The 11,366-nt window shown below is 53.0% G+C and overlaps 2 protein-coding genes and 1 long non-coding RNA gene across 6 annotated transcripts in view; all 3 read left to right on the top strand.

Annotated features, from left to right (window-relative positions):
- LOC117892961 overlaps nt 1–4,451 on the top strand; it is an 80,647-nt gene extending 76,196 nt beyond the window's left edge. The window contains exon 8 of the long non-coding RNA XR_004648773.1: nt 3,904–4,451. This is a non-coding gene — a long non-coding RNA (uncharacterized LOC117892961). The remainder of the gene's footprint in view (nt 1–3,903) is intronic.
- On the top strand, nt 1,041–3,030 carry LOC117892957. 2 transcript variants are annotated; one of them, XM_034799291.1, is made up of 2 exons: nt 1,041–1,497; nt 2,631–3,030. In XM_034799291.1, the coding sequence occupies exons 1-2, from the start codon at nt 1,423–1,425 to the stop codon at nt 2,973–2,975; spliced, it is 420 nt and encodes a 139-aa protein (XP_034655182.1). In that variant the 5' UTR covers nt 1,041–1,422; the 3' UTR covers nt 2,976–3,030. The 2 variants fall into 2 exon arrangements, with proteins under 2 accessions (XP_034655182.1, XP_034655181.1); XM_034799290.1 differs by having other exon boundaries at nt 1,049–1,545.
- A 116-nt stretch (nt 4,452–4,567) lies between the features above and the next one.
- Nucleotides 4,568–11,364, top strand: LOC117892952. Of its 3 annotated transcripts, XM_034799283.1 has the most exons (5): nt 4,568–6,118; nt 6,187–6,336; nt 6,421–6,864; nt 6,921–8,070; nt 8,122–11,364. In XM_034799283.1, the coding sequence occupies exons 4-5, from the start codon at nt 7,230–7,232 to the stop codon at nt 11,196–11,198; spliced, it is 3,918 nt and encodes a 1,305-aa protein (XP_034655174.1). In that variant the 5' UTR covers nt 4,568–6,118; nt 6,187–6,336; nt 6,421–6,864; nt 6,921–7,229; the 3' UTR covers nt 11,199–11,364. The 3 variants fall into 3 exon arrangements, with proteins under 3 accessions (XP_034655174.1, XP_034655173.1, XP_034655172.1); XM_034799282.1 differs by having other exon boundaries at nt 4,568–6,336; nt 6,416–6,864; XM_034799281.1 differs by having other exon boundaries at nt 4,568–6,864.
- The last annotated feature ends 2 nt before the right edge of the window (nt 11,365–11,366 follow it).

An 11,366-nucleotide genomic window follows, 5' to 3' on the forward strand; every position in this document is an offset into this window, starting at 1 on the left:
TCCCGAGTCCGGACAGGGGCGGACAATGCAGGTAAGCAGCCTCCAGTTTGCCCATCAACATAATCGCTCAAGCCAAGGGCTTTGCACGGGGATTGCCATGACGATGGCAGTGGCGATGGCATCGGTGATGCTCTCCATCTGATGATGCTGCTGCTGCTGCTGCTGCTGATGCTTCTGCTGATGGTGCCCAGTGGGCCAAGATGGCGTCAAATGGTGCACAAAATTAAAATTTTAATGGCCAGCAGCTGATGCTTGTTTTGGCTTCACAGCAGCGGCGGCAGGGATTGCAGATTGGTGGATCCGAACAAAGGCGAAAAGCAGAGCTGTTTAAGCCAAGACCTTTGGATTCCGGTGCTCAGAAGGCATTGTGGAATGCGGGTATGAAATGGGAAAGTAGTTCAGGGTACTCTTCCTCGTTGGTTCGTTCTACAAGAAAATTACAGAAAATAATTGAGCTAATGAATATTTAGCAATGATAGCAAAAAATACAAACACTGATATAATGATGCTTACATACAGTGGATCCAACTGCTTAGAGTTCCACGAAGTATGTGCTTCAGGGATCGTCAAAATTCTGTGGAAATCTTGGAGTAAAATTTCCCAAACTTCTAAGAAGTGCATCTCCCAAAGCTTACAATAGAATAATCTATAAATGAAGTAAATATAAGGGCTAAATTGAAGCAATCCCCAGAAATTCTAAGAGTACCTTTACGAACTCTAATGTTTGAGATTCTTTCCGTTAAACACTCAGCAGATCTCTCTGCTTATTAAAGCTTCCGTTCGTGGAGCTTTCAGCGTGTTCTAAACGATCAAAAGTCATGCCATACTTTCAGTCTGTCCGCATAAAAGAAGAACCGATTAAAAGCTTTGCCACAAACTCGTCACGGGTTCTCATTCTTTGTTCTCCATTCAGCACGGCTCTCTCGCGATTGTGTTTGACTAAATAAAAGAGGGAAAGAAAGAGGGAGAGAGAGAGTGTGTAAGTATATGACTGATTGACGCACGTAAACAAATTGCTGTCGGTCAAGAGGGAGAGGCGGCGGCACCACACACTGAGAGGGCCGCCGCGCATTCAACGCCGAGCCCTGGGCCAGAGAGGCCGCGGAAAAGCCCCCAAAGACCCCAAAACAACAGCACTCGAAAAATATAACAAAAGCCGCGACGAACAAACACACCAACAACAAACTGCTACGAAAAAAAACAAGGAAAATTAAACCAAAATTGTGGAGCAAAAAAGAGTTTGAACAAATTAGCGCTATGTAAAAGCTCTCGGTAAACGAACCAAAAATTTGACAAGTGTCGCCAGTGGTCGGTTGGTTCGCCTCCGCCGCTCCACTATTAAATATTTAACGGGATCACAACGGCAGCTGCTGCCCCGCCGGCCGCTGGCCACCAGCCACCGACGCCGCTGCCCACAACGAGATGACGTCGCCAATTAGTACGGCGGTGCAGCGTCGCCGGCAGCTGCTGCACAGCGTGGAAAGTTTGCGCGGTCGTGTACGTCAAGTGCTAAAATGTGTTATTAATTTGCATATTGAGTTTTTGGTAATTGAACACACCCTCTGTTCCCTTTCCCTATCCCTATCCCTTGCCTGCCGCTTTGTGTCCCCTCTCGGATCATTCTTTGACCCCACACACACACAGCCAAACAAGTGTTGTAATCCACTCGACCACAGAGTGACACTTGTTTGCATTTACATTTGCTGCTGCCGAAAGCTAGCGGGACAAGCCAGCTGTAAATGTTACCCCTACCTCGCGCTCTCCGCTCTCTTTGGCTGCATTCCGTTCCACTTTCGTTATCTCTCTCTCACACCTCTCTGGCATTATGATTTCCATCTGTTTAACACTTGAGTGCGTAATAATAGGTGCACAAGTGTACGACAGAAGCAACAATTCATTGCATCAAATGGCATTACCACATCGAAAGAATAATAACGAAATTGAATTCAAGATTATTAATCAGCTGGTGTACCTATTATTTTTACCGGAACTGTTTTTATTTCTCACACCCGCTGTTAGCTAGCGTAACATTCCAGATAGCAGCCCGCTGTTAACAGTTGCGACACAGTTTTGGCATCTGTTAATGCAATTATAGCCCCACTATTGGTAACGAAATGTTAGAATGTCTGCTTTTTCGAATGAGGAGGGGATTTTGTAGGCGGTAGGGGTAGAAGGGGGCGCTGTGATTACTTGGACCGCTAATTAGAGAAAGCCGGTAGGGCCATTGGGCTAACATGAGGATGGAGGGGCTCGAGAGTGCGCCTCCCTAACATGCATCGAACATGAGCTTAGTTTCCCGGGTTCAGAGACTTTGCTAATTGGGTTCTAATAGACCCGACATTGACGAGGCGAGGCGAGGCCCCTGAAAAGATTTTGTAGCTGAAATCCGAGCCGCAGAAACAGACAGCATGGGGGGGACACTGCCCAGGCGGTGCTATCATTGACCGTAACGCCGTCGTAGTTACTGCCAGTGTCATCGGACACCACTGCACGAGTGCTAGCAAGCAACACACCCCACACCATCCCAGCCCCATCCCTTCCCATTCACACTCTGCTCAAGCAAATCGAGCAAAATAAGCGATTTTGCAGGTAATCTAATTTCTAGTCACACTCTCGAATCTCGAATCCAGGTGCTCGAGTCCGATGTGGCCGCTTTGCTGGACGAGGTGAGGGCCCTCAACGATGACCACGAGGAGATGCAACGCTTGGATAGGCTAATCGAGACGCTGCGCGACTACAGCGGTCCCACGATATGCCACGAATGGCCATATCCTTTGATATTCAAAGGCACAATCGACGAGGCACACGTAGCACAAATACTCAATGGAGGAAGCAGCGAGCTGGAAGTGCCATCCAGCTACCCAAGGGAGTACAACATGCAGCTGGAGTCCAACACGGATGCCAGCAAACGTTCGAGGTTTCTGCGATTTCCCAGAAAAAGCAGCAGCAGCAGAAGACTGCAGTCAGCTGATTGAAACTGTAATCAAAGTGAACAAAATATGATTAAATACTATACCTTAAGCCACATACTTGTACAGTTTCTATACAAAATCGCTTGCATCAGTGTGTCACTGGTATGTTGGGTGACTGTTTCCGAATGTTTCAATTACTGCGGTCGTCTGGGTTGACAGCATTTCGATATTAGCATCACCGCAGCGACATGGTGCACAGTGCATTGATGATATTTGCTTTTGCGGTGGCGGCATGCATTCAATTGATTACGATTACTCTGACACATTGAAAGGAGCAGCAGTTTTGGGTGGGGGGAACGTGTCTCCAGAACTTGACCACCGAAACTAATGTGTGCGCCCAGTGCCTGTGTGCTTGATTTTCACGCTTCCTTTTGTGTTTGTTTATTCTTGAGAACTGCCACACTTTAATGTTTTATCAAAGTTTTTCCTTTGCCCTGCCACCGTGCTGCACTTGCAGCATTGTTGTCCGTTTGTCCTGCTGCAATGGATGTAGACTTAACCCAGGAGCCTGGTTAGCGCTATTTACCGTTGCAGCTCTCTCTGTCTCTCTCACTCTTTGCGGTTGTTGCCGCTGCTGTTGACATCCTTGTTGGCCATTAATTTTGCAGGCTTTTGCGTGAGGCGAATGTCCATGTCCATGTGCCCGACGCTGCTCTAGATAACGAGCGCGGAGAGCGGATGGACGGAATCAGCGGATGGACGAGACGTGGCAGCCGACTGGGGAGGAGAACCACGATAGCGTTTTCAACCTTTGCTCTTTGTCTTTCCTTTGTCTGCGCTCTCTCCTTCAACCTTTAGCAACATTTTCACTCTCGCTTTCCGACTGTTGCTCTTGCGCCCCTCCCCCGGGTGTTGTTCTTGGGCTCATTATCTCGATTGTTGTTGCTGCTGCTGCTATAGTACATACATATATACTTTTTAATAATTACAGTTCGCTGCTGCAATTGTCCCTGACCACACACAGAATGGGTTGGATCGGAGCAGGCAACGGGGCAACGTGGACGAGCCACTGGACAGAGTTGATAAATTGCGCGCACAGTGGGAGAGTGCAGAAGAAAGTCGTCGTCAGCTCAAGGTAAGTGCAACAAAAGGTGGAGGGCAGATCGCAAGTTACATTTTACGTGCACTTAAAGTCTTTAAAGGGATCGTTGGTATGTGCCATACAAGTATAGTTAATCTCCTTCTTTTTGCTGTCTCTACCTTGAAGTTGACACCCCCCAAACAGAGTTCACACCCACACTTAATATCTGTGCATGTGTGAGTGCCATCATTAGCTTTTGGCGCACTCTGTCGAAGTGCTCTTTGCCCCCCGTTTTTTTCCATTGTTGTTGTTGCCTTGGTTTGGTTGGCCCACCCAACGTGCGATGGGCAATTTAATCAGTCTGGCAGCGCGCAGAAAAGCTGATAATACCGTTATGAATAATTTACACACGCACACACGCCATCCCACCCATTCACCCACACAATCATACATTAAGACTGAAACGCGCTTTATTATTGTTAATTTGTTTCTGCTGTTGCTGTTGTCTTTTCTGCTGGGTTTATTTATAATTAATAAAGTAGGAAGAACAGCAGCAGTGGCAGTGGCAGCGGCAGCAAAGAGCAAAAGAACAACAGCAAATAAGTGAATTAATCATTTTGACCCTAGTGGTAGCTACCAGTAGCTAGGGAATTCACACGTACCAAAATGGGAGGACGTTGGGCCACCTAAAATATAGTATAAATTTGTCAAATCTGTAAAGATATTCAAACACTTGTTGCTCGACACGTAGGAAAGTTCATTGAACGCTGAGACAGGACTAATGGCAGCAATCAGGCGCAGTCTCGCACCAGGCAATGCACCTGCCCTGCCTGCCAATCAACGGCTTAGCTATTGTCCTGTCTGGCAGGCAAGAGCGGCCCCAAAGGAGCCTCGACAGCTTTCTTTCCTCCTCATAAATGCCAACGCACGCACACTCCCGGGGCTTTGGCACATTCGATTTTTGTTGTTGCTGTGGCAGTGGCGCTGGCACTGGCAGTGGCAGTGGCATCAATTAAATTCGAATTGTTGCAGTGTCTTCGATGGATCTATCAGGCAATGTTCGTGCCTCCACCTTTGCCTTTGCCCCCAGGCTGTAGACTTGGCTAATTGTTTAGGTGTGTGGCGGAGCACAGCAACACACCGCTCCACTTACTCCTCCTGCAATCGCTGCAGGGCCAACGTCGCGTCCCCGTCTCCTCAATGTGCCTGTGGTTGTCGCTTAACTTTTGCATATTTCGCACGGGCGGAGAGACGGGCGGGGGGGCAGAGAGAGCAACCAAAAACCACTCACTTGGCTGGCACGTGAAGCCATTACGATGGCAGGCAATTATGTGCGTGTTCCCTCCGCTGCTTTCTGGATAGTCGGGCGGTGGCAGCGGTGCGGCAGCGGTGCGCTGGCGGGACATACGCAAATCACAAGCAACAAAAACAACAACAGCAATGAAGAGCCACGAAATGGGTTTTTAATGCAAACGACTTTTCCCTTCAAAAGTTGCACACGGAGCACGGCCAAGGTGAATGCACAGAACACTACAAAAAAGCAAAACAAAATAAAAACAGAAAGAAACAAAAAACCACCACCGATCAGCAGTGTGGTGAGAAAGTGTGTACACATCATCACAATTTGTCTTTTTCTTTTGCGTAAAATCGGCTTTAGGTTGTAAATAGCAAATAAATGGCTTGTGTATCTGATAATAAGGGATTTTTGGCATCATCCTGATCATAATTCGAAATGCATTTAATATTTCACCTGGAGTTAAACTTACTGGCTGATCGTGTGCACGCGCGGCTTTCGTCTGATGCAGTCAGCTCCGAAAAACAGAGAAAATACAGCACAACTTTAAGCCAATTCCTGCATTTGATGCCACTGCATTTGGATTGCTTTCATTTGAAGCATATGCAATGGACTCTAGTAATTGCGGTGTACCGCCTGCAGCCCAGTAAATCCAATGTTTTGGTATGTTTAGAAGCAGCAGCAACAAGCCAAGCCCAAGCCCAAGCCCCATATTCATATGCTGCATGCGGATTTGGATGTGTGTCTGTCTGTCTGTCTGTCTGTCTGTCTAGCTGTCAGTCGTCCTGGTGATGTGGTGGTAGGACGCCTTTGCCGTGGGGCCTAAACCAGGTACTGGGTACTGTATATTGCCTCCAAAAGAGCTTTAAATAAACAAACTAATAACAGAAATCACGAAGCAATAGGCAATGGGCAATAACTGAATGTGGAATGCGGAGCAGAGGAGGAACGGTGTGTGTGTGTGTGTGTGTGTGTCTGTGTGTGTGTGTGTGGAATAAGGACAACGAGGCGACGCGACGCTAAGCGACTGTCTCCTGACTGCACCATAGGTAGGTCTATGGCAACCGCGCCAATATGTACATATACATATGTATAACCCGAATAAACAAACTAATAAAACATGCCCAGAGCAGACCCAGGACGAGGGCTTAGGCTTTAGCACCACACAGACCAAAACCAGACCAGACCAAAACCAGACCAGAACCGTTGCCAGTGCCCGTGCCAGAGGCAGTGCCAGCGCCCGAGACCGAAAAACATTCGATGAGGAAAAGACTGAACTGAAAAAAAAATCAACCAAAATTGAACCAAACAAATTTTTGGGCGGAAGAGAGGAAAACCACGAGCCGAGTGGATAGTAGAGGCAGCCACTGCAACGGAAACAGAGCGCGCGACTCAAGTGGAAAGTGAAGCGAACAGAAGCGGAAGAGGAGCAGCAGCAATAACTGTAACTGTAGCTGTAGCTGTAGCTGTAACTGTAACTGTATCTGTGGAATCCATAATCCAACGTCCAGCCAATGAATTGAATGCAAAACGCAAATTAGATAACCGAAACCAGGTGCATCTCTCCTCCTTTTTGGGTGAGTAAATTGGAAATATTTGGGTCCATGGCATCCACTGAATGATTTCTCCGCAGTCCACGCCCCTTACTCCCGTATTATGCAACGCTAGGAAGCGCAGGCTCTGGATAGACAGGAGGAGAAAATTGGGAAAGAATTTGGAAACCATGTCGGAAGCACTTGCGGAATCGCTCGCTCGGATAGAACTATTATGAAACTCGAAGGTGGAAGTCGCACGCACGGCAACGGCCCAGGGTCTGGTGCAGGGGCAGGGACAGGCACAGGGACAGGCGCTGGTGCAGGTGCAAGGGCAAGGGCAAGGGCAGCCAAGGACAACAACGGCGACGGCGGCGGCAACACATGCCAGGCGTCGCACGCTGATCTCCATGGCCAAATGCCACAGCAGGCAGTACTCAACGCTCAATGAAGAGTCGCCCGAGTCGCCCTCACCATCGCCAGTGCCAGTGCCACAGCCAGTGCCAGCACCCGTCCCAGTTGCAGCTCCCGTCCCGTCGCCACAACAACAACAACAACAACAACAGAACTACTTACCTCAAACATCTTTGCTGAAAATCGAACCGTTCGTTCCTAGTTTTAATCAACGACTTCGCCGGCGTCCTATTGGTCGCTCCCATAGCACCCTAAGCCACAATGTCATCGCACAGAAGCGTCATCCAGTGCCCTCCACAGCGGCCGCAGCGGCAGCCCAATACCAACAGCAGCAGCAGCAACAGCAGCAGCAGCAGTCGGAGCTGCAAGTGGGACATCCCCAACAGCAGCAGCTGAAGCGCAACTACGGCACCGCCGCTCAGCTGCGAAATCAGCAAAGGAATCTGCATCGTGGCGTGGGCATCACACGTCAACGCTCCAAGTCGACGTCCTCCTCGGCGGCATCGAACTGCCGCCCGGCAACGGCTGCTGTGACGCCCAACACGCTGGTGGGCAGCACGGGTGGCACGCTGGTGAGCGGAGCAATTGTCACGCCGCAGCCGAATGGCATCTGTCGCATCCAGCGGCTGGCCAAGGAGCGCGAGGAGCTGCCCGATCGCATCAACTACGATCGTCGTGGCCTCACAGCCATTCCCATCTTCGAGCAGGAGCCAAATCTGCGGCTGCTGTCGCTGCAGCACAATCTGATCAACACTTTCCACATACCCAAGGAGCTGCCACCACCGCCGCCGCCGTCTGTGCCTGCTCCTCCGCCAGCAGTGGCCACGCCAAGGGATGGTATGTATAATTCTATGAAGCAGAACCTCTCTCAATGCCTTAACCCCTCAGAGTACAACAATCACTGCAATGGGAACGCAAGGGAGAGCTCCGATCTGGGCGGACACACGCGACGCTCTGGCCTGCGGGGTGGACATCAGCAGCAGCAGCCGCGCCTGACGCGTGCCATGACCAATGCCGGAGCAAATCATCTGTCGCCCAAGGCTGGTGGTAGTCCGGGCAGTCCGCTGACCACCCAAGCGCTGGCCATCAACGGCGGTGGAGCCGGAGGACGCTCGAAGCTGCCGAAGCGAGGCTACAACTACGGGCAGGCGCAGCTGGAGCCGCCGCCTGCGCTGCGAATGCGCTATGGCATGGAGAAGTCGAAGAGCTTCATGTCCAGCAGTCTGCAGGCGATGAAGCACCAGCAGCAGCTGATGCAGCGCAGGGCCAAGCTGAAGGCCACAGGCGGAGCACTGGCTGGGAGCATACTGCAGAGCTGCGACGAGAGCAGCGCCCTGAATGGCAGCACCCTGTCGCTGTGCGGCGGACTGGGCGAGGAGGAGGAGCCCAGCGTGGCCTCCAGCTGTGCGCTGGAGCAGCTGAGCATCAAGAACAAGCAACTGAGTCTGAGCGCCAGCTACGGCAGCATCTTCCAGCAGTTGGTCTTCCTCGATCTGTACGACAATCAGATCGAGCGGATAGCCAATCTGGATGGCCTGCCAGTGCTCTCGGTGCTGCTGCTGGGCAAGAACCGCATCACGGACATCGGTGGACTGGCCTCGCTGAAGGACTCGCTCCGCGTGCTCGACCTGCACGGCAACAAGCTGACGACGCTGGGCAGCCGCATCAACTGTCTGCAGCAGCTCAAGTCCCTCAATCTCGCCGGGAATCAGATACGGCAGATCAACCAGCAGGACTTTCTGGGCCTGCGCTGCCTGCGGGAGCTCAACCTGAAGCGGAACAAGCTGCGGCGCATCAACGGATTCCAGCATTTGGTGGCCCTGGAGCGGCTGTGGCTGTGCCACAACGAACTGCACAAAGTGGACGACATGGCGAGCATAGCACGCGCCTCGCGGCTGCTCGAGGTGACCATCGAGAACAATCCCGTGTCGCTGGCCGGCGACTGTGTGTCCTTTCTGGTGTCGTATCTGCCGCTGCTGCAGTCCCTCAGCCAGATGCCCATCACGGAGCAGGTGAGACGCGCGGCGCTCGCCTGGCGCCAGCACAAGGAGCAGGCCCAGTCCACGCACGGCAGCTCCGAGGCGTACCACAGCATCCGCCGGGAGGAGGTCATCTCGAATGCGCGCACCAACTGGGAGCTGCTGCGTTCCCAGCAGACCATGGGCCGCCCCAAGAGCCGCCTCACCAGCGAACTGGCCAAGATCAACGAGTCCAACGAGGGCACTGCCAACGAGGAGCCCGAAACAGAGTCCGAACAGCCCAAGGAGGAGCTGCAGCTGGACGAGCTGCAGGCACTGACCAAGCTGCCGCCCATCGCCAAGAAACTGCCAGAGGAGGAGGGCGTCTCATCGGAGGCCTCCAGCCTGGGACCGAATGTGGACTCGTGCTCCAGCTGCTACAGCAGCGACAACGAGGAGGGAGGAGCAGGCACCAGCAGCAGCAGGAACAAACCCCCGACGACGCCGCAAATGAAGATCGATGAGAACTGCAACAGGGTGCTGGAAGGAGGAGTCGATTCGCCTGTGCCTCCACCGCAAGACGCAGCAAAGACAGCGGCAGCATCGCCCTCACCGCCAGCTCTAACGCTAACGCCACCCGCCGCTCCTGGCACGCCTGTGCCGTGCTCCACGCCCACACCGCCAGCGCCAGCATCCAACACAGCCACGCTGCCAGTGCCCACGGGCAACACAGGGAGCTCGAGCGGCAGTCGTCCGGCCAGCAGTAAGCAGCGTCCGAGGCATGCGCCCATCACGCAGCTGGGACTTCAGATAAATCGTGGTGGAGGAGGAGGATCCTCCAAGCGGTACATGCCTGGGAGTCTGGTGAGAGCTCAGACCGTGAGCAGCAGCACCAGCAACAGCAGCAGCTCCAACAGCACGGGACGGGCGAAGGCCACGCCCAATGCGCTGTCTGTGGTGCCAACGCAGAGCAAGGCAGCGACGGCGGGGACAAGCGGCAGTGCTGGGCAACCCTCTGCCGCAGCAGCATCAAGCGGAGCAACGGCAGCAGCAGCTGGAGGAGGAGGATCAGCAGCCACACCTGCAGCAGCCATCACCGTTTCGAAGCCGAGTGCAGCGGAGCGAGAGCGGGAGCAGGGCGGCGACTACCTAATCGAGATCTGCGGCCGTTACCTGAACATCTATGGCCAGGGAGCGCTGCGCTTCATCGACAAGCAGTGGAACCCGGCCAAGGCCAACGACGTGCACACGCTGAACTTTAGCTACATCAACTTCAACAGCATCGTGTCCATTCTGGGCAGGATCAAGCTGCGCTTCCCCCACGCCGAGCACTTTGTCTTCCGCGAAACGAACATCAGCTGCCTCGGCCAGCTGAATGGACTGGCGGAGCTGCAGGGCCTGGGCAGCCTGCTCATCGATGCGGAGGGCAACGGCATCACGGCGAAGGTGTCCTGGAGAGCGTACGCCATCTACAGGCTCTCCCACTGGGGCCTGAAGCAGCTGAACGGCCAGGAGGTGACCGAGGCAGAGGTAGAAGCCGCAAATGCCATGTATGCCGGACTCTCCGATCTCGTGCTGTGGTCCATGCCCGAGGTGATGCTGCAGCCGCTGCTGGCCCGCCTCCGCCTGGACGAAACGTGCACGGCCAGCAAGCTGTCGCCCAAGGAGTGGCTCCTGCGGCCAGACAATAAATCCCTGCGCCTCGTCGTGGGCAAGGAAGCGCTGCAGTGGAAGAAGAATGCAGCCACAGCGCCCCCAGTCAGTGCCACGCCAACGGCAGCAACAGCGACTGAGAGTGGAGCCAATGCTCTGGCGTGCAGCGCCAGGGATCGGGGCAGGCAGCACTTTGCCCTGCTGCTGGAGAACACCTGCAATGCGGTGGAGAAGCTGCACAAGCTGGAGACGCTCTGGCCGAGCATGCTCATCGATATTGTGCGCAATACGCTGCTGGACTACGCACAGCTGGACGTCTATCTGCGTAATCTCATGTGTGAGTTGATGAAGTGAGGCGAGAAAGGTACTGGTTTGAGTGGAGTTTGTAGGCTTATTAGTTAGAGGAGCACCAACCCGCAGCGATACGCTCCTAGGCATTTACATTCGACCAATCCCATTCGTGTAAGGCATACAGGCAGGCAGGCAGGAGGCAATATCTGCATACAACTAGTCCAATTTTTT

Source organism: Drosophila subobscura, chromosome J (genome assembly GCF_008121235.1).
Source record: "Drosophila subobscura isolate 14011-0131.10 chromosome J, UCBerk_Dsub_1.0, whole genome shotgun sequence".
NCBI lineage: Eukaryota > Metazoa > Arthropoda > Insecta > Diptera > Drosophilidae > Drosophila > Drosophila subobscura.